This window comes from Patella vulgata, chromosome 7 (assembly GCF_932274485.2).
Source record: "Patella vulgata chromosome 7, xgPatVulg1.2, whole genome shotgun sequence".
NCBI lineage: Eukaryota > Metazoa > Mollusca > Gastropoda > Patellidae > Patella > Patella vulgata.
In genome coordinates this window covers 5,450,880-5,474,547 of record NC_065885.2, presented here as the reverse complement: position 1 = coordinate 5,474,547, position 23,668 = coordinate 5,450,880, and the positions used below count along the sequence as shown (strand labels likewise).

The 23,668-nt window shown below is 35.1% G+C and overlaps 2 protein-coding genes across 2 annotated transcripts in view; one reads left to right on the top strand and one right to left on the bottom strand.

Annotated features, from left to right (window-relative positions):
• Positions 1–23,668, top strand: part of LOC126827113 (phosphatidylinositol 4,5-bisphosphate 3-kinase catalytic subunit alpha isoform) — a 324,427-nt gene that overhangs the window by 127,147 nt on the left and 173,612 nt on the right. The window lies entirely within an intron of this gene.
• The window catches only part of LOC126827109 (rho guanine nucleotide exchange factor 10), a 36,592-nt gene continuing 24,183 nt past the window's right edge, over positions 11,260–23,668 (bottom strand). Inside the window, exons 11-21 of the mRNA XM_056102531.1 lie at positions 23,264–23,500; positions 22,531–22,619; positions 21,475–21,742; positions 20,633–20,763; positions 20,058–20,143; positions 19,687–19,799; positions 18,938–19,206; positions 16,936–17,093; positions 15,659–15,801; positions 14,398–14,569; positions 11,260–12,257 (exon numbers count right to left, since the gene is read on the bottom strand). Coding sequence (XP_055958506.1) covers positions 11,350–12,257; positions 14,398–14,569; positions 15,659–15,801; positions 16,936–17,093; positions 18,938–19,206; positions 19,687–19,799; positions 20,058–20,143; positions 20,633–20,763; positions 21,475–21,742; positions 22,531–22,619; positions 23,264–23,500 — 2,574 coding nt within the window. The 3' untranslated portion in view covers positions 11,260–11,349. The remainder of the gene's footprint in view (positions 12,258–14,397; positions 14,570–15,658; positions 15,802–16,935; positions 17,094–18,937; positions 19,207–19,686; positions 19,800–20,057; positions 20,144–20,632; positions 20,764–21,474; positions 21,743–22,530; positions 22,620–23,263; positions 23,501–23,668) is intronic.

The window sequence follows — 23,668 nt, the reverse complement described above, 5'->3', positions numbered from 1 at the left end:
TATTAAATAAGTATTATTATATTTTTTTTCAAACAAACGCAGTTAATAATTCAATTTAGTTCACATTTTATTTAATTCACTTTTATGTTGAGGGACGAGAGCCGCCTGTGGTTCCCCAAGGTTTAAATCCAGCCCCTGCTTACACGATGTATAGTTTACGTTTACCATGAGTTGTAAACGTATTGCAATAAGTTTTAATTTTTATACGTGCAATCTTAACCCCTTTAAATTACGGATTTAGTTTGTAGCTTGTAATGGATTTTAGATTAAATATATGAGACCCATGATGATAGCAAAATAAGTCACAAGTTTTTGGCAAGTCTTTTATAATAAAAACAAAAATATTAAAATAGACTAAAAATATCTTTTTAATGATATAACACGAAAGGTAAAAGATTAGATTTGACGAATAAAGCAAACTAATTTTTTTATAATTTTAGCTATTTGACATTTTTGTTCAGGTATCGTAAATGACGACTTAACTTCCTACTAATTTTGCTGTGACATATAAATAATTTATTATAGTATAGTGAGGAAAAGGGAGATAACCTAGTTAGATATTCCATCAACACATTTATTTATATTAAGGACACATCAACTTGATTTTTCGTTCTTCAGGGTTTGGATAAATAGTTAGCCACTTAAATCATGTGAAAGTTGTTCTGTTAAAAATTTTGTACAGGTGATCCTGAAGACATAGCCAGTTGAATCTTGTGACAAATGTTTTGTTTAAAATTTCAAAACTTAAAGGTTTTGAGCAGAACAACCAAATACTTTTGGTGTTTAAATAAGTCACTTCCCTGAAGAAATAAGAAAGGGAATTTTGTACAGGTGATATCAAAGACCAGAAAATCAACTTTGTGTGGCCTAAATATTAGCAGTTTTCCGATCTGAATTGTCACAGATTACTCCCCTTATATTTTTGCATAAATACATGTGAATGTTTTGTTTGTTCCGGTACATGCATATTGTCAGAGTTTTAAACAAAAACTCTATAATGAAGAATTACAAGAAAAGAGTGTCAAATGCTTGTATTCACAGATTGCGGTGCTTAACGTTGAATTATCACCATGGATACCTTTCGTTCGTTCTTTTAAGATCTGAAACTTTGGTCGATAAACATTGTTTTAAATCTGACAGTCGATAAACATTGTTTTAAGTCTGACAGTTGATAAACAAGATTTAAATCTGTAGTCCCATTTATTTATATTATGTTGCATTTGTGTCTCCACTAAAAAGTTTAATTTGAGAGACGAATATTTTTTTTTTTTTCATGGAAGAGTTTGATGAGATTTATTTATTGAATGTAAAATGTCTTTTACAGTTATTTATTCAGGCAATATTCATGTAAAAACAGTTAAAACAATTATTTTTATTGGCCAGTTAGTTTTATTTTGTGTGTTAAATGTCCATTTTTGTTTTGAACACCACACAGGCGATGTTCAGTTTTCTAGAATGAATTACAAGATGTAAAACTATCACAGTATAATTTCATGTTTTTGGTTTTTTTCTATATATGAAAGTTTGTCTGTGATTTCCTCAAACTAGAAAATTGACCTAAAAATATCAGTATATTGTCTCATTTATAGCAAATAAACAGCTTTTTGAGATATATTTGTTTTATATTTTGTATGTCCCATATTTGACCAGTTATCTATTAGATGTGTTTAGGTTATTTGAATAGTGCAGGATACGACATTAAAGAAACGGCAATGAAGTCTGGAGAGAGAGAGATAAATAGAGTTTTACGTCCACTCCACACAAACTAGGTCATTTCGGGACTAACATATGGTTTAATTTTATTTCAATAATTTGCTTGCGCGTAGGGGTCTTTAGCAGTGGGAGGAAGCCGGAGCACCGGGAAAAAATACACGAGGTCAGACAGGCGACCCTACTCCTTGTCACGTACAACCGGGGATTTAAAACCACACCGGTTGACTCTATGACGGGCCTTATGATACAGCGCGCACATGCTAACCATTCGGCCATCCTACCCCCCAATGAATTCTGGGTTTCTCTCACAGTAGGGTTGTTTTATAAAACAAGACCGAAAACAAAAAAAAAATGCATCATATTCAGTAGCCTACTTCTGTGATACCCAGCTATATATACCCCCCCCCCCATTACTGGTACTCTTACTATCTTTTATATGGGGGAGAGATGGGTTTAAGGTCCACTTGACACAAACTAAACCTTATTTCAAAAATTCACTTGCGAGTAGGGGGTCTTTGGCAGTGGGAGGAAACCAGAGAAAACCCAATTCTTCGTCACATTCAAGGGGGGGGGGGGATCAAAACCAAACCACTTGGCTCAATAACAGACCTTATGATTCAATGTACTCAGGTTAAAACCATTCAACCACCCAACCCCCTTTTGTATGGGTGTATGTGAAATGAAATGGGGTTTAACATCCTACTTGAATTGTCTGCCTTCCATCTTGCACCACTAACGAGGGGAAGCCAAGCTGGAAAATCCAAGGAACTTTATCGGCTAACACCAGAATCAAACTCCAGAGCTTTTTATCACTCACTGGGCCACCATGACTCCCTCAGTAGAACCACATCAAATATACATAAAAAAGATAGAAATATGGGGTTTAATGTCCACCAAACTAGGTCAATTTGGAACTAACGCATGGTTCAATTTTATTTCAATAATTTGCTTGTGCGTAGGGATTTTTAGCCATGGGAGGAAACCAGAGGACCAGGAGAAAATCAACAAGGTTGCCAGTTGACCCTACTCCTTGTCATGTACCAGCAGGGATTCAAAAGTATGCCACTTGACTCAATGACAGACCTCATGATTTCATGTGCACGTGTTAAACTATTCGTTCACCCAACCCCCAGTATAAACTTGAGGGTAACCAGCAAATATTTCTGTTTTTATGTTCTTCAATGGGGTTGTTTCATAATACAAGCAAAACACTGTCCACTTCAATATCCTACTACTGAAATATTACCAGGACATCTAGCTGGGGAAGAAAGACTTGAAGAGCCCCGGGGAAGAACAATCTAAGTCACTCTTTCAACGAACCCCAGTTAATGGTGCCATCTGGTAGCAAATTGTATAAGCTTTCTGTGGAACAATTAATTTCAGTTAATAAAGATCAGTCACATCAAACCAAGGCTCTTCTGAAATGGCCTCCCGGACAAATGACCTTAATTTGTCTGAAAGGTGGAAGTCAGTTGTTGTACTGTTAATTATGATTCGTATTAAACATCATTTTGAAGTTGTAATTAAACCCACTCGTTGTTCTGTTCGCGTCAAGCATTCTCGTCCAAAAGACAAAAATTTGACTTAGATCATCTTCCCCTGGACTCTTCTCTTACATAAAATGAGAATATCCCAGAATTCCAATAAGAAAAACCTTATATCATGTTTTCTTAAGGAAAAAAAAATACCCTGGAAGAATAACTCGTTCCAGGTTTAAAGAAAAACTTTCCGAAGAATAAACCCCAAATTCCTCTGTATATATCCAAAGCAGCCCCCAACCTTCAGACTGCAAGTTATTCCGGGCATAGAATATATCCTCAAAGATCAAAGAGATTTACTGTTATAGGTTTCTAAAGTACTCCCATAATATCACTATGTCACCCTACTTTCCATAGCCATAGGTCTTGACCGGCATAATACGGCCCATGTGGAACCCATGCCCCACTACTTAGACCTAACATTTCATAGTTGATCTGCCTCAGCTACTGTTCTTTTTAATTAGTGTTTAACGTCTGCTTCCACCGAAGGTGATATCGCAGACAAGTCTTATTTTTTATTTTTATTATCTTAGCCCAGGCGCAGGGCGTCTTTCCTGTGGGAGGAAACCGGAGTACCCCACGAGGTTGAGAAGGCCCCCCTGAGCTACTGGTACTCTTACTGTCTTTTATATGGAGAGAGAAACAGGGTTTTATGTTCACTTGCCACAAACTATGACATTTAGGGACTTACATATGATTCAATTGGATTTCATTCCAGAGAAATCCCACTACATGTAGGTTGAACAGGCGACCCTACTTTTTGTCACGAACAAGCGGGGAAATCGAAACCATGCCACTTGAATCAATTACAGACCTTATGATCCAATGCACATGCATTGACCCATTGACCACCCAACTCCCCCTTTTATACAGTGTGCTATGAGGGTAATTTTGCCTGGACAGTGGCACTTCAGAGTAGTCTTATTTCAAATTCTTACAGGACCTGAAATGAAATGAAATGGGGTTTAACGTCCTACTGTTCGGCTCCTATACTGGGCTAATGAAGACAGGCATATGCTATACAGTGTGCTATGAGGGAAATTTTGCCCGACAGTGGCACTACGGCCTACTTTTATATCGAATTACAACTGTCAAGGGATCTTTAACGGGCACGCCAATATGTACACAGGGCCTCGGTTTTTCGTCCCATCCGAACGACTAGACAGCTGTAATTGTCATGCCCTCGGTCCTGCATCACTGACAATGGGGAACCACGCCGGAAAATCTTGATGAACCTTCTCGGCCAATGCAGGGATTGAACACACAACCTCCAGGCTAGCGAGCCAGCGTCTTACCCGGTTAGCCATCGTGATCCCTAACTAAATAAAAAGCAACACATTCATAAACCACAAACATACATAACTGTTTTTTTTTTATTTCTTGATAAAATAAAAGTAACATGAGGACAGAAATAATGGTAATATACAGTGTACATGTCACATGTTAATTTCAAAACAAGAACCTTTTACAATTATAGTTTATCGTAGCTCTAAATATTACAAGTATGAAATGAAATAAAATATGAATGAAAAACAGCTGCAGGATTGTGAAATTAGTTGTATAATTTGAATGAACAATTAGATGTATAATATGAAAGATTAGTTGTATAAATGAATGAAAGATTAGTTGTATAATATGAAAGTTTAGATGTATAATTTGAATGAACAATTAATTGTATAATATGAATGAAAGATTAGATTAGTTGTATAATATGAAAGATTAGTATTAATTGTATAAAATGGAATGATTATATACAATAATTTATGACAATGACAACTGTCTCTCGATAATTATTAGTATTGTCTATTTCTAGGCTGGTTGGGGAGTTCAAGTCAGTTGGGGAGGAGATGAGACAAATTGGGGAGGTCTTCATTGCCCTATGGAAAATTCATCTATAGGGAATTCTGAATTAAGGTCATCCTCAGTATTTCCATTGGTATTGTTCTGTTCTACTCCACTAACCCCTGGTTCAATTTACTAGGGAGACACAGTCAAATTATCCGACCCTTCATAAATGTGTTATTTTCCTCAACCAATCAAAATATTTCATAAATATATAGCAAGTGGGTGAAGGGAGGTAACTTGCATTTTGTTGAAACTTAGATTTCTGAATTATTGATGTAAACTTTATCAAGATAAAGGGCATCTTTTTGTGCTCATGTCACTTCTTTGAAATTAAATTTCTTGCTAAGTTTCTCATAACCGAACGTACAAGCTGTTGCATTGTGGTGAACAAAAACAATGATGCTAAGACTGGTATGTAATCTGTTTTTTTGATTGGTTCGTAGAAGCAAGTTACGTGGCCAATGAAATCATCAAGAGCAGATAAATTGAATTTGTAAATGGACCCAGGGGTAAGTTGAGTAGAATGGAACGATACCACTGGGGATTGCCGAGGAGGAGGGGGATTAAGGTTAGAGTTAACACGAACTCTTACGGTGTCAAACTAGGTGTGTGTGTGTGTGTGTGTGGGGGGGGGGGGGTGTATTTCCAACGTCCCCAACCGGCCTGACAAATAGACTCTACCATTATTATTACAAATAGCACACATACATCACGCATGATATAGTTTTTTTTAATATAAAGTATACTATATACATACCAGTAAATATTGGCCATTATCTACAAATCCTTTATTATAAGTTATACCCTAAATATATTCTAATATACAATATATTATATCATAAAATCACAATATAAAAAGCAACCATAAATCTCAAAGCAACGCTAGAATATATTCTAGAATAAATAAATAAAAATATAGTGTCTTAAATTTATAACATAGAAAAATTAAACCTAATACATTTAATTCACATCTATGACTTAAAGATATATTGAGTCCCTAACTTGGAAATACCCACGCTGAATCCAAAATCATATTAAGAATTTGTAGGCTCCTGGGTTATAAATAATGTGAGCCTCCAATTAAAACAGTTCTGTTTTTAGAATCTAGGAAATTTTACCCTTGAAGTGCCACTGCGCTACAGTCCTTAAAATGTTCCATGCCATTTAATTCCCCGTTTTTCATGGTGTTGATCAATAAATAACCACTATTTACTTTTTGTTTTAAATTTTAAAATTTCTACCGAAGAACTAGGAAGCCAAATTTTCTAAATTCACATGAGTGTGGATTAAGTTATTCTGGAAGAATAAAAATTCAAATTGGTTTAGATATAAACGCTAATGCTATGTTCATACTGTCGTGTGATGCGTTACGATTGGATTGTCCCTATTGTGTCCATGATCTGGTACGTGCAGATACGCTCAGATACGTTTTGATACGATCAATTACTCCACAATTAAAACCACGATTTCAATTGTAGCACAAATCGTGATAGTGGCAACCTAGCATTAAGAAAACAACAGAAGAAACATTTCAAACATCTCGGTAGAAAAGACTCTTAGTTAAAATTTGAAAACATCAGTGGAATATTCATCTGGAAACACATGGGTGGGCCCCGAGACAAAAAATGAATATAAAAAAACGTCTGATATTTCATGTACATGAAAAAATCTCCAATATGAGAACATGTGATAATTGGGTGACTAATTTCAAGCGTGTAATTAAAGATGAACCCTTTTCCCTGAAGCATGAATGAGTAGGATGTTTAATACAAAAAAAAAAAAATTTCACGGCAAGATAACAACATAAATATTGATTGAAATGACCAATATTGAATTTCGATTCATGTTCTTACTTTCACATATTATGGATAATATTGAATTAGTGGTTTAGCTCCTTTAAACCATTCGACAATGAATAATATTAAGTTAGTGGTTTAGCTCCTTTAAAACGTTCAACCATGGATAATATTGAGTTAGAGGTTTAGCTCCTTTAAATCATTCGACCATGGATAATATTGAATTAGGGGTTTAGCTCCTTCAATACAACAGTATGGTATAAAAGTGTCATATTGAAAACATTATATAAAATACTAAAATCACAGAAAATAGCTTATTACTATCTAGAGTTTAAATTTCATATAATTTTAACATAAACATGAAGATCAAAAAAACATGATAAACATTTAAATAAGCAACAAATAATAATTATACTGATGATCATTAAACAAGTTTGAGATGAGCGTAGGTAGACATATTATCAAATAGTCTAATAACAAGCAAACTATAAAACAATTAAACAACTTTCATCTATATTCTGGGATAACTACATGTAGAAAATTGTCTGATATATAAATATACCTATATAGTACTTCTATTTTCACTGTAGTTAAATACATAAAAAATACAATCTGATTAAAACACAGATCTATATTTCCTTTCGTATTTTTATACTTTCGATGGCCTCTACTACACATGAAGAGCTGACCAGCTGTAGCGAAAAGTCGCGTCAGAGGTCATACAAGTGCCTTTTGACCTACGATGTCAGACATTTGATTAACCAATCAGCATTGAGGTTACGAGTGGATTACCCACAGTTCCGTGCAAAACACACCTAAAGCTCGCCGTAACAGACCGTTTCATTGGCTAATCACTCATCATCCAGAACACGTCAATGATAACAACTCTTCCAGATCCTAGTGTAGTAAAGACAAGTAAAACAAAATTTTGAACTATAAAAAACGAAACGAAATAGGATCTGTGTTTTAATCAGATTGATAAAAAATATGTCCTGTTAAAACTTAACCATTTTTTAATCGTATCATATACATGTATGCATTACAAGATTAGCTGAAGGTGGATACATGTAGTTTATTATTTTATTACAAGATTAGCTGAAGGTGGATACATGTAGTTTATTATTTTAAAAAAATAGAATTCAAGTAGAGGACGATAGTTTATTATTTGATGAATATCAGAATGAACAAGTAACATTAATTGATTCTTTAAAAAAAACTACCACCACATTTTTAAAAGTTTATTTATATACTGTGAACATACATGTATAGAAGAGAGAGAGAGAGAGAAATGGGGTTTAACGTCCACATGACACAAACTAGGTCATTTCGGGACTAACATATGGTTTAATTTTATTTACATAATTCGCTTGCGCGTAGGGGTCTTTAGCAGTGGGAGGAAACCGGAGGACCCGGTGAAAACATGTATAGAAGTACTGGTACTTGATCATATACTTTCACCTATAAACTTGTATCCATTATAATTCATAACATCTCTAGAGACTCAATTTAGGACCGACAGCCAGCTTATGAAATGAAATGAAATGAAATGAAATGAAATGGAGTTTAACGTCCTACTGTTCTGCTCCTAACCTGGGCTAATGAAGACGGGCATACGCCATACAGTGTGCTATGAGGGAAATTTTGCCCGGACAGCGGCACTACGGCCTACTCTTATATCGAATTCCAACTGCCAAGGGATCTTTTACGTGCACGCCAATGTGTACACGGGACCTCGGTTTTTCGTCCCATCCGAACGACTAGACAGCTTTCCTTGTCAGCCCCTCCGTCCTGCATCACTGACAAGGGAGAACCATGCCGGAAAATCTGGATGAACTTTCTCGGCTAATGCAGGGATCGAACACCCGACCTCCAGGCTAGCGAGCTAGCGTCTTACCCACTTAGCCACGTGATCCCCAGCCAGCTTATGATCTGGTTGATTATTTTAACTGGACAGATTATTTTTTTTTATGTACCCAAAGCCCCAAGACAGCAAAAAGTACTTTAAAATGTTATTAACAAGTGTTGATATCATTTAGCGTGAAACAAAGTAGTGTAGCTTTACGGTTGTGTTAATATTTTATGAATAACATACAGCTATATAATGGTACTAAAAATAAAATAAGGCTCAGAATTAATGTTTTGAGCAAAGAATTACAATAAACTGGTCACACTAGTGGATTTATCCTGAGAGAGAGAGAGAGATCGGGTTTAACGTCCACTCGACACAAACTAGGTCATTTCAGGACTAACATATGGTTTAATTTTATTTCAATAATTTGCTTGTGCGTGGGGGTCTTTAGCAGTGGGAGGAAACCAGAGTACCCGGAGAAAACACACAAGGTTGGACAGGCGACCCTACTCCTTGTCACGTACAACCGGGGAATTGAAACCGGGGAATTCTTGTCTTAAAGGATAAATCGACTAGTGTGACTCAGCCTTAAGTATGTGTTACAGCTAGATCTATCCAGTTACTACATGCCTCTACTAGATGTAGATTATCTTTAACTTTGACTGATCAGTCAGTCCTAGCTTCTTCTATCTTAAATATAAAATATATTTTGGTCTTTCTGCGATTAATACACAGTTATTTGTTTTCTATGGTCACACATGCAATGCTCTACTCGTCTATGAATTCCATCTGTGTTCTTTTCAATGCACCCCGATTTGTCCAAAAATGGTGGACACACTATCTTCTTCAGCCACGGATCTGCTACTCTAATAAGGAGGAACCAGGTCCTTCTCGGCCATCGTCAGGTTTCAAACATGGAGTTCAATGTCCTATCGCTCCACTACCCAAACCCACAATTAAAGAAAAAGAAAATGGGGTTGAACATCCACTTGATAAAAACCATATGGTTGAATTTTATTTCATTAATTCGCTTGCGCGTACAGTCTTTATCTGTGGGAGGAAACCGGAGGACCCAGAGCAAACCCACCACGCTGATACTTCAATCATACATGTGTACCTACATGTACAAACATATTAGCCTGAAGAATCTAACTCTTTCCCTAACCTTTAAATTTATACAAAACTCTTAAAATAATTATGATTATTACAGCATATTTATAGTGCGCCCTTTCACATAACATGTTCAGGGGCAATTTACAAAGTGACAATGCAATCTTATGTCTGATGTACATGTATCAGGTTTCTACTAGAAATCAACACATATTTAACTAGGATAATTCAACATATGACTATATACCAGTCCTGTGTTCACAAGAAATTTTGCCCGGACAGTGGCGCTACAGCCTACTCTTCTATCAAATTCCAACTGCAAAGGGTTCTGTTACATGCAAACCAATATGTACACGGGACCTTGTTTTCCATTCCATTCAAACAACTATACTTTGTCCCTTGCCATGCCCTCTGTCCTGCACTAATGAAAGAATGGAATCTTCTTTACATACAACAATTCCTGATGATTTGATTTGTTGTCAATGACAACCAGAATGAATCAAACACTTTTCTTTAACACAGAACTGGTAATTTGTTTCTCAACTGACTGGTTGGTCTTAATGAACAAATGAAATATCCTGAATATCTGGACCAGAATAGTACTGACCTTGGTCTGTGAAGAGAGAGAGAGAGAGAGAGAGAGAGAGAGAGAGAGAGATGGGGTATATTGTCCAATGACACAAAATAGGTCATTTCGGGACTAGCATATGGTTCAATTTAATTTTAATAGGGGTCTCTAGCAGTGGGGGGGAAACCAGAGGACCAGGAGAAAACCCACAAAGTTGGGCAGAGGGGAATTGAAACCATGCCACTCGACTCAATTACAGACCTTATGATCTAAAGCACACACATTAACCCATTTGGCCACTCAATCCCCTGTCTATATTTAATAGACATATAATCATAGACATTTGACTCAATAACAGACCATTTGCCCACCCAACTCCAGCGTCTATATTTAATAGACATATTATTATAGTGGTTATTGTTCTCACAATGACAACTTATATTAAATATGGATTATATTCGATGAACGTCACACTAATCCTTGAATATTTGTTTTAAATACAGATATGATGAATGTCGCACTAATCCTTGGATATCTGTTTTAAATACAGATAATTCTTGAATATCTGTTTTAAATACGGATAATTCTTTAATATTTGTTTTAGATACGGATAATTCTTGAATATCTGTTTTAAATATGGATAATTCTCGAATATCTGTTTTAAATATGGATAATTCTTGAATATCTTTTTTAGATATGGATAATCCTTAAATATCTGTTTTAAAAGAGGATAATCCTTGAATATTTGTTTTAAATATGGATAATCCTTGAATATTTGTTTTAAATATGGATAATCCTTGAAAATCTCTTTTAAATACAGATAATCCTTGAATATCTGTTTTAGATACGGATAATCCTTGAATAACTGTTTTAAATAGGAATAATCCTTGAATGTCTGTTTTAGATACGGATAATCCTTGAATAACTGTTTCAAAATTTATAAATCCATAATAACAAAACAGCTTCTTCATTTTTGAAAGATGTTGATTTGTTACTGTTCCATTTTGAATAACCATCACCACCGCTGACCACAATAACGGAATTTGTCGTCGATTTATGTAGAGTTTTCGTCGATAACACTACTGTTTTATTTTTTTCCTCTCTGATTTCTTGTGTTAACTTTCTCTGAGATTTAGTCTCAGTCTTTTTGGTCATTGTCTGGCTAGTTTCATTTATTTCATTTTGCGAACCGGAAGAGTTACTTCCTCTTGCATCCATGGTGACCATTTTAGCCGTTTCCGTTTCGCTGTTATCTGATGTAAGTAAAGTTTCGTACAACATTTGCACTTCTCGCTCCTGGGAATAAAGATCCGGATTTGACGAAGAAGCGTCCCGTGAAGATATCTTTTCCGCTAGCTCCGTTCTGAAAGACATTCTCTTTGGTCTTGCTGGCATCGTTGCATGTTTTGAATCCGAAGAACGTCTCATTACGACTTTTTCTGAATCCACAGATTGATTTTCTGCAGAACCGTTTTGTGCAGAACTGTTTGGAGTTGTTTCATTTTTATCGCTACTAGAAGCGTCTGCAATACGTTCACTGATTACTTTTAATTTTCTCGGTCGAATTGAGGATCGGAAAGAACTTTTCTTTTCTAAATGTGCCACACTCGTTGAACAATAAATGGGAATGATGAATTTAACAGGGAAATTGTGACCGTGATAAGACACATTAGGTCGACTGTTTACTAACGGAACACCATCACGTAACCTAGGTAACGGTAATGTTAGTATAAAACCCAGACTTGTACCAATCCACAACATACCTCTACCAGCTGCTAAACATGTCACAGAACAATGTTTTGTAGAATCTGGTGTTAAACCTTGTGGTTTCTGGTGCTCTGATAAAAAAAAAAAATTTAAAAAATGTAATTAAGGATGCTTTATGTAAGATTTAGATAAAGAGAGAGAGAGAGAGAGAGAGAGAGAGAGAGAGAGATGGGGTTTAATGTCCACTCAACACAAACTAGCTCATTTCGGGACTAACATATGGTTTAATTTTATTTAGCAGTGGAAGGAAATCGGAGGACCCGGAGAAAACCCACGAGGTTGGACAGGTGACTCTACTCCTTGTCACATACAACCAGGGATTTGAAACCACGCCAGTTGACTCAATGACAGACTTCATGATACAGCGCGCACACGCTAACCATTCAGCCATCCACCCCCCTTTAGATAAAGAGCTGTCAGTTCTCGGTATAAAAGTTTATAAATAGATTATGAAAAAGGAAAATATTGAAAATTTTCTTTCAAATATTCTTATTATGAATGTTGGAAGTTACATAAGAGAGAAATGGGGTTTAAATTCCACTGAACACAAACTAGGTCATTTCAAGAGATAGAGAGAAATGGAGTTTAATGTCCACTTGATACAAACTCGCTCATTTCGGGACTGACATATGGTTATTTCAATAATTTGCTTGCGTGTAGGAGTCTTTAGCAGTGAGAGGAAACTGGAAAACACAAGAGCGACCGAACTCATTGTCACATAAAACCTGGGAATCGCAACCACGCCACTTGACTCAATTCAAGACCTCACAATGTCACCACTGTTGCGATAATAAACAAAGTCTTGAGTATCCACTTTAAAATCCAATTAATAAAAGGCGATCGTGTTTGAATCCACTGAAAATCGGAACAATCCAATGGTCTGAAGAGTTGATTATGGGTTTGTCATGTTAATAAATGTCTTATTAATAATCTATATAATATTTTAAGGCAGGACACTACCTAAGAATTTTACATTGATAACAGAAACTTGCCATTTAGTGTAAAATTAGTATATGATGTCCCAAATCAGATTTGATAATTTGAGCGCAAAATGTTTATTTGTTGTCATGGAAATGGTGGCCATATTGGATTTTTTTATATATTCACGGTGGCTATGTTAGGAAATCAAAATCTTCAACAATTTTATTGAAACAATTTGGAATAACATATATAGGCATTAAAGAGTGCAATAAGGCATAAATTTTACTATTTGATGAATGTTAATAAAGAACATTATGCATCCCACATAAAACAAGTGGGTGTGGCCGAACACACCAGTAAAAGGATTTTGTACAATAAAATGTCCAAATGTATAACAAACACTTTGAAAATCACCTTATTGCAAACAGTAGCTATAGCACTAATCGTATTCCAAAGATGAGACCATTATCTCTCATAGATTTTGAGAATTTGATTTTCTAAGACCTGATATGGGTGAAAAATTGAGTACGGAAAAAAGCAAGTTAAAAGTTAAAAATTTGATTTACCTATACAAATGACTAAATATTTAACACTATATAATATAAAGGCTGGACACGACTTGAAAAATCAACAAATTTTTACTATTTTGGGCAATTTTAGCTGATATCAAAATTTGACAGATCAATCTATACAGAGTGTTTTATAAGGTAGTGTCCTACCTTAAGCTAAAATCAAGATCTTTAAGAATACTTATGTTCATGTAGCATTATAAATAGAATTATAATTTTACACTACGCTGTAATTCAAACAACTTTCTGTCAGGAACAGCCTGATATAGCCATCTGATTAAAACACAGATCCGATTTCGTTTCTTTTTTTATAGGTCAAAATTTTGTTTTACTTGACTTTACTACACTAGGATCTGGAAGAGTTGTTATATAACCCGCGTTCTGGATGATGTAAGGGATTAGCCAATGAATAGGTCTATTATGGCGAGTTTTTGGCAAGAGGTGCACAGAACTGTGGGTAACCCACTAAGTCAATGCTGATTGATTAATCATACGCTCGTATGAACCCTAACTCGACCTTCCACTACAACTGGTCAGATCTTCATGTAGTGTAGGCCATCGAAAATATAAAAAAAAACAAACGAAATATAGATCTGTATTTTAATCAGATTGGACAGATAGTTCTCGACGACTCTCCCCCCCCCCCCAACCCATGTTAGCCATAAGAAAAAGGTATGTTACCTGTGAAGTAATCCCTTAATCCCTTGTAAATTTTACGTACCTATAAGTTTAGCTATAGGTGATGCTATGTTAATCTCTTGTAAAGTTTCTAACGTCTCTATGTGATATAGTCGAATAAATGCTCTGTTTTTAAACGATACCCAGATACCCACACCAGCTCTCGCTATCTGATCTATTGGTGCCATATTATCTGTTGTAAACACATACTTCATCTAAATAAATATAAAATATAATTTAATAAATAACCTCAAAAATATAATAAATAACCTCCAAAATACAATAAATGATTTATAAAATATAATAAATAACAACCAAAATATAAAATATAATTTAATAAATAACCTCTCCACTGTAATTTAATAAATATAATAAATAACATCCAATATAAAATATAATAATTAAGCTACAAAATAACCCCTCCACTATAAAATGTAAAAATATCCTCAAATACAAAATATACTAAATAATCTCCAGTATAAAATACAATAAATACCCCAAACTCTTCGCTATAAATAACCTCCAATATAAAATATGATATATAGCCTCCAATGTAAAATATGATAAATAACCTCCAATATAAAATATAATAAATAACCTCCAATATGAAATATAATAAATGACCTCCAATACAATAAATAACCTCCAATATAAAATATAAAAAATAACCTCCAATATAAAATATGATAAATAACCTCCAATATAAAATATGATAAATAACCATCAATATAAAATATAATAAATAACCTCCAATATGAAATATAATAAATGACCTCCAATATAATAAATAACCTCCAATATAAAATATAATAAATAACCTCCAATATAAAATATGATAAATAACCTCCAAAATAAAATATGATAAATAACCTCCAATATAAAATATAATAAATAACCTCCAATATGAAATATAATAAATGACCTCCACTATAATAAATAACCTCCAATATAATAAATAACCTCCACTATAAAATATGATAAATAACCTCCACTATAAAATATGATAAATAACCTCAAATATATATATATATATATATATAAAAATAACCTTCAATATAAAAAATGACCTCCAATATAAAATATAATAAATGACCCCCAATATAATAAATGATAAATAACCTCAAATATAAAAAAATAAAATAAAAAATAACCTTCAATATAAAATATAATAAATGACCTCCAATATAAAATATAATAAATGACCCCCAATATAATAAATGACCCCTAAATGAAATATAGTAAATGACCTCCAATATAATAAATATCCTCCAAGATATAATATAATATTTAACCTTGCGACTAACCTTGACTTGTAAAGTGCTAATATCAATAAGATGAACAGTTCCACCACAAGCTACCCATAATAACCCATCAATATCCAATATAGTTTTAATAGGTGCCGTGCCTAATTCTATAACAACAGGAGTATCAAAATTCCACACACCATCTACAATAAATAATACAAACAGTCCAGCATATTAATGTCATTTAAGGGCGTGAATAATACCTTGCAAACTATAATGTTGTGACTAGGTGCAGATCGTAGAGGATTATAAATGATGAAAATTTTTTCAATAAATCACTTATTTGTAAATACTGAAAGGAATTTCACTATTTTTGGATTTAAAATCCTATTAGAGATCCAACTTTCATAATATTATTATCATCCGAGCTGACGGACTTTTGTTTGTATTCTTCAATTGTGGATCACGTTGGCTAAGTGGGTAAGATCCTGGTTTGCTAGCCTGGAGGTCGGGTGTTCGATCCCTGCATTGGCTGAGAAAGTTTATCCAGATGGGACGAAAAACTGAGGTCTTGTGTACACATTGACGTGCACATACAAGATCCGTTGACAGTTGGAATTTGATATGAGAGTAGGCCGTAGTGCCGCTGTCCGGGCAAAATTTCCCTCATAGCACACTGTATGGCGTGGAGAGAGATGGGGTTTAATATCAATTCGACACAGACTAGGTCATTTCGGGACTAACATATGGTTTAATTTTATTTCAATAATCCGCTTGCGCATAGGGGTCTTTAACAGTGGGAGGAAACCGAAGGTTGGACAGGCAACCCTACTCCATGTCACGTACAACCTGGGAATTGAAACCACGGCAGTTGACTCAATGACAGACCTTATGATACAGTGCACACATGCTAACCATTCGACTATCCGACCCCCCAATACAGTAAACAACTCTAGTTGTGTGGATACACTGACTTCTAATTCTAGAAATATTCACATACTTTTTGATTAAAACAAAATTACGTAATATTTGAATTGATCTAAAAGTCAGTTTATCATTACAACTCTATCTGGTCAGGTATGTAAGTTTTACAACTAAATATCCTACAAACATTATGAAGAATGATTTGGTGTCCTTTTGTCTTCTAAAATGTTGGATAATATTCCAGCAAGAGAAAGAAAGATGGGGTTTAAAATATGGTTAAATTTTATTTTAATAAATCACTTGCACATAGAGGTTATATGCCAATCGGAGGAGGAAACTGGAGAATCCATGGACAACCCATGCGTTATATAATATCATTATTATTATATAAATATAGAAATGGAAGAACGTACCTTCGTCTGTCTGATAAACTAGAACTGTTCCTGATTTTAAACCACAGAAAACCTTTTCAGCAACATAGACTAGTATACAAGGTTGATGTGGTAATGATAATTGATGTATTGGTCCTCTCTTCATACCATCGTCATGGGTTAAACTATATACTATAAGTCTACAAAACAATACCAAATATATAAAAACATACGCCCACAGCAGCTAAGTCGTCTGGGTGGTCAACAAGGGTTGTCGCATATGAAATCATTTACAACACATTAAAATCTGATAATGAGTAACATTCCATTAAATAATTATCTGAAATCATTAGAATTTGTTTTGATTGTTTGTCTCATGACCTTAAGACACTGTTTATAAATTTATACGAACTTTAGCCTCTAGAGTTTCTACAAGATTTTTCAAAGAGATCAAGGGCCATAACTCTGGCAGTAATTATCGGAAATTGTTGAAAATCAATAGGATTCTTCATGGCATGATCTTAAACACTGTGTATAAATTTAAAGTCAATTTAGAGTTTCTACAAGATTTTTCAAAGTGATCAAGGACCATAACTCTGGCAGCAATAATCAACAAGTTTTCGAGCACACTTGTCAAAACGTGTTGCTAAATGCCAATCAAGGATTACCAAATATGCAGTTTTATAACGATTTTACTATGTCGTACATTATTTAGGGTTAAGCCTGTCTGAGTTCAAAGAGAGTTTAAAGAAGGCAAGTCGCTAACTCAGTAAAAACAGAAACGATTAATGTAAATCAGTTCACACCTGGAAATTGACACAAATGGGATGCAACCCATATAATAATGATATATGAATGTATAGAAACTGATTTACTTTCTGTTTTTACTGTGATTTCGGCGAAATATGCGATGAGTCTGAATAGAATGGCAGTCTTTGGCATCTGGTTATTCCAGGATACACCATTAGTGTTCTACTACACGGGATATGTTTAGCCTCGTTCATCAAGTTGCTTCATTACAAATGGCACTCAGAAGCATTCCAGCAGGCGATTCTTGTGCCAAGTTTAAAATTTTCATTTTGTCTTAAATATTGGATATCAGAAGCCCATCTTTTCACGGTAAGATAACACATGAATGTTGATTCAAATTGACCAATAAGTCGTGCTTACAATAATGTCGAAGACAAGAGCGAGAGAGAGAGAAATGGGGTTTAACCACCACTTGACACAAACTAGGTCATTTCGGGACTAACATATGGTTCAATTTTTTATTTCAATAATTCGCTTATGCGTAGGGGTCTTTAGCAATGGGAGGAAACCAGAGGACCATGTGAAAACCCACGAGATTGGATAGGCGACCCTACACCTTGTCACGTACAACCGGGGAATTAAAACCAAGCCAGCTGACTCAATGACAGACCTTACGATACAGCACATGTGCTAACCATTCGGCCCCCCTCCCCCACGAGGTTGGATAGAGGCGGCCCTACTCCTTGTCAAGTACAACCGGGGAATCGAAACCACATCTGTTGACTCAATGACAGACCTTATGATACAACGCGCACACGCTAATCATTCAGCCATCCAACCCTTGTAACACTATAGATGATATTTAGCTAGAGATTTTAAGGTAAACTTGACTTACTCTTTTATTATTACTTTCATCTATAACTAATTACTGTATCTACATATATATTTATTTATTATGTTGTTACTGTCAGGACTGATTGCTCATGGCTCTTGTACTTATCTATACCAATTACAGTTTATAACCATCTATGTACACTTGTTTATTTAACGGCTTTGGACAGATACTCATGCTTGCTGATTTTGCATCCCATTGGAGGGTTTGCACTGCTCTTGTATATATATAACCATACCATATTCTTTTCATTTTATTTATTTGTGTTATATGCTTGATAATGACTTGTGAAATCTTGTTGAAACGTCGCAGTGAAATAACTATAGTAACTGTTATCCATAAATAGTGTGTTATTTGATTATGAACCAACAACTAAATGCCATTCAAAGAATATTGACTTACTGAGGTTTGACAGTTGCTATCCAGACGGTATCTTCAACAAACGATTTACTCGTACTCTTCTCACCGCTCCCTAGACCGGGTACAGATACCATACATTCTATCTCTACATCTGTGGCTTTAAACGCTTCCGTTAAACATGGTTTAGGATTATGTATGGATATCACTGATACCTGCCCTCGATCTGTATTTGATGAACAAACCCACAGGTGTTGTACACCAAGATCTACACTTGAACTAGATGGTATGAATACAGGTACAGCACATTTTACCTACAATATATATATATATCATCAGCATCAGAGTGAGATCAAGAAAATTAATTGAATGGAGGTTTAACATCCTACTGTTCTGCTCCGACTGGGCTAATGAAGACGGGTATATGCCATACAGGGTGCTATTAGGGAAATTTTGCCCAGACAGCGGCCTACTCTTATTTTAAATTCCAACTGTCAAGGGTTCTTTTATGTGCACGCCAATGTGTACACGGGACCTCGATTTTTCGTCCCATCCAAACGACTATACAGTGTCCCTTTCCAGGCCATCTGCCCTTGGCCATTATGAACTTTCTCGGCCAACGCAGGAATCAAACACGGGACCTCCAGGTTAGCGAGCGAATGTCCTACCCACTAAGCCACCATGGCTCCAAACCAGCCAGTCAAGCCTCTGCTATTCTTTTAAGAGGAGTGTTGCCATTCCCCCTCTCGTTTATATAATTTAGAAGATATAAAACATGAGACCATATTGTTTACCTTTGTAAAATTACGTGGAACATCTACAGATAAAGCTCTCATGAAATAAGCTGGTGTACTGCTCTTCTCTTCACTGTTCTGTCCCATTTCCCAACCAGGATTATTACATTTATCTATAAATACATACACAGACAATATATAATATATACAGTCAATATATAATATATACAGTCAATATATAATATATACAGTCAATACAGTCAATATATAATATATACAGTCAATATATAATATATACAGTCAATATATAATATATACAGTCAATATATAATAGTTTATCAATATATAATAGTTTATCAATATATAATATATACAGTCAATATATAATGGTTTATCAATATATTGAACAGAACGTTTTATAGTGAACTTACCTAAGGCTAATTTAGCCATTAAGAAATCGACACACCATTCATGTTTTAAGTTGGGTGTAGGTGTTTGAAATACATACTTCGTTTTACTGTTAAAATAAAATAAAATGTCACTTCCAACATCGTACAGAATCATTCAAGAGAGAGAGAGAGAAATGGGGTTTAACGTCCACTCGACACAAACTAGGTCATTTTGGGACTAACATATGGTTCAATATTATTTCATTACTTTGCTTGAGCATAGGGATCTTTAGGAGTGGGAGGAAGCTGGAGGACCCAGAGAAAACCCACAAGGTTGGACAGTTGACCCTACTCTTTATCATGTACAAGCGGGGAATCGAAACACCTCAGTTGACTTACTGACAGACCGTATGAAACAGCGCGCACATGCTAACCATTCGGCCATCCAATCCCCAGAAAATTCTATTGAAATTGTCAACAAAGATACTGATTGTGCATGATCGGTGGTTTTAAACGTTTAGCATACTTTATCAAGCAACTTTGTTTTGCTGTTGTAATCATCAAAGACTGACACAGATTTAATCTCTACCTTTATTTTCTAGTATAAATAAACTTACTTGACACTACCTTTATCAGCTAGTATAAAAGAACAGCTATTAACTAATCTCAACTGTTCATCTTTTATTTGTATCATTTTCTGTAAATCTTTGGTTATTTCATGTAATAAATCTTCTGATAAACCATAACCCTACAAAAATAAAATGGGGTTTAACGTCCTACTGTTCTGCTCCTATCGGGCTAATGAAGACGGGCATACGCCATACAGTGTGCTATGAGGGAAATTTTGCCCGGGCAGCGGCACTATCGCCTACTCTTATATCGAATTCCAACTGTGATGGGATCTTTTACGTGCACGCCAATGTATACACAGGTCATCAGTTTTTCATCCCATCTGAATGACTAGACAGCTGTCCTTATCACTGACAAGGGAGAAACCATGTTGGAAAAGTATTCAACCATGCACCACCGACAAGGGAGAAATCACAGGCTGCAACATCCTGATAAATTGTCTTGGCCAAAATTGGGATCGAACCTGTGATCTAATGGTTATTGACCATGCGCCATATCCATGATGAACGTCCTTACCCAGCATCGGGAAATGAAATGAAATGGGTTTAACGTCCTACTGTTCTGCTCTGACTGGGCTAATGAAGCTGGGCATACGCCATACAGTGTGCTATGAGGGAAATTTTGCCTGGGGAGCGACACTATGGCCTACTCTTATATCAAATTCTAACTTCCAAGGAATCTTTTATGTGCATGCCAATGTATACATGGGACCTCAATTTTTCGTCACAACCGTCCTTGTCAGTATCAGGATGGAACCTGCGATCATCTTGTTAGTGACCACACGCCATATCAACAACTGGTTTCCATGGGAGTATAAAAATATAATTACCTGATATGAACGTTTTAACGATGCCATTAATCCACTCATCTGACCTAATACAGTAAAATCGTGTAATATTTCACTGAGATCTGCGTACAGATGAAACGGATCTTCTTCCGCTCTTTCTATCTGAGTTGTCCAGATGCTGAATTTACCAGGATGTGCTGCTACAGTTGTCTCCATATCCGGAGTGATAGCGCTATCCTTTAAATCAACATCCGATAAATTTATCAACCATTTTAATTTAAATTTCTCTTGTTTAATGCCATCTATTTCTCTGGATAAAAATAGAAATTAAAATGAGGTAAAATATCGTTATTTTTTAATGTTTTATATTGCGTGCTTATAATCATATATTTTCTATTGTAGAAGCATTACAGCTTGCATTTACGGCACAATACAAGTTTCATAAATTATTATTATAAATTCTGATACCAAGCAGATGGCAAAGAAATGAAATGATATGAGGTTTATTTCTGCCATGTACATGTAGTGTGCTAGAAGGGTAATTTTGTCTGGACAGTGATGGTCAAGAGTACATATTGGGATGACCTAGTGTTCTAGTGTGTCGCTGGTCAGTCACCTCTTGCTTTTGGTCATGGTTTCGATCCCTGGTGTGAGTGTTAAGTAGATTAATAATATTCTTTATTCAATCATCAGTATCAACTTTATTCCACCTTCATATCACCTTCACTCCTATACACACACTGCTCATCATGCTTCACTCCTCACCTCACCTGTGTATTCAAAGCACACATCTGGATTGAAATGCACTCCCTCTCACTGTACCTCACACACCACTAGCAGACGACATAGTTAACAGTGAGCGTATGTGGCTTGGAGATCAGGTACTCCGGTTTCCTCCCAAGGGAAAGACCCCTGTGTGTGCGCTAAGCATAACAAAACTTGTCTGCAATACCACACTAATACAGGAAAAAGAAGTCTGATTGGCAAATAGTGCATACTAGGATGTTATTTCTCCTTTAAATTCATTTCCTTTTAAATCATAAACAATTGTAAAAGATTCAATTTGTCAGTATTAATAATATAGAAATAGTGACATACTTAGAGCCAACTTTTATACATAATAACGTATCATCCATTAATATCAAACGTCTAACTTTAACTCTCATCTGACCAGAAGAATCACTAACCTGTAAAATAAAACATTATTAAAAGTTAGTTGATTCACTGAGGAATTATAGGGATTGGATGGCTGAATGGTTAGCGCGCGTTGCATTATAAGGTCTGTCATTGAGTCAAGTGGTGTGGTTTGGGATTCCCCGCTTGTATGTGACAAGGATCAAGGCTTGCTTGTCAAACCTTGTGGGTTTTCTCTGGGTCCTCTGGTTTCCTCCCACTGCTAAAGACTCCTAAGCGCAAACAAGTTATTGGAGTAAGATTGAACTATATGTTAGTCCTGAAATGACCCGAGTTTTTGTTGACTAGACATTAAACCCATTCTATATCTTTTTTTTTTTCCGCAACAGATTTGAACAGTTTTCCAACAATAGCCTGAATCTTAACATTGAATACAGAAACTCCTGCTAATATAACACAACTACATGATACCTAAGTTGTAAAGTTAAAACAAATGCAGAGATTGAGCGACTCTAATGAAAAATTTAAGCGATATCAAATAGGTGTATATCGATATTGTAGCCAAAAATATTTAACATTTTTCATGGAATTATTTCTTTCCGATTGTTGACGGTCTAAAAGACAAAAAACTAAAGAAAATAATTTTCAACTAATGAGAATCCAAGAAATTTCCATTATGCGCTTCTATTATACTTACCACTTGTTCAAAATCATTTTGTCGAATTAATCTCCGTGTTTTATCAGGTAAATATCGTGGTGGGACTTGTTTCGTAATCTGGCGTAACAACTGATTGGTAATCTGTTTGGCTAAAAACGTCTGTTCACTATGTCGCTTTCTTTCGTTTAATCGGTGAGTGACATTTTCTAATTCTGTTAAAGCTAATTGTAAAGCTCCTCTATCGTGGTGATCCTTTGGTGTGTATTTAACTAAATCCTAAACAATAAACAAAATAAATAAATTCAACTAAATCCTAAACAAAATATAATGTAAATGAATTCAACTAAATGAAATGAAATGAAATGAAATGGGGTTTAATGTCCTACTGTTCTGTGCACATGACAAGCCCAAAATCAACCCTTTAGACCATTGGATGCTTGTGAT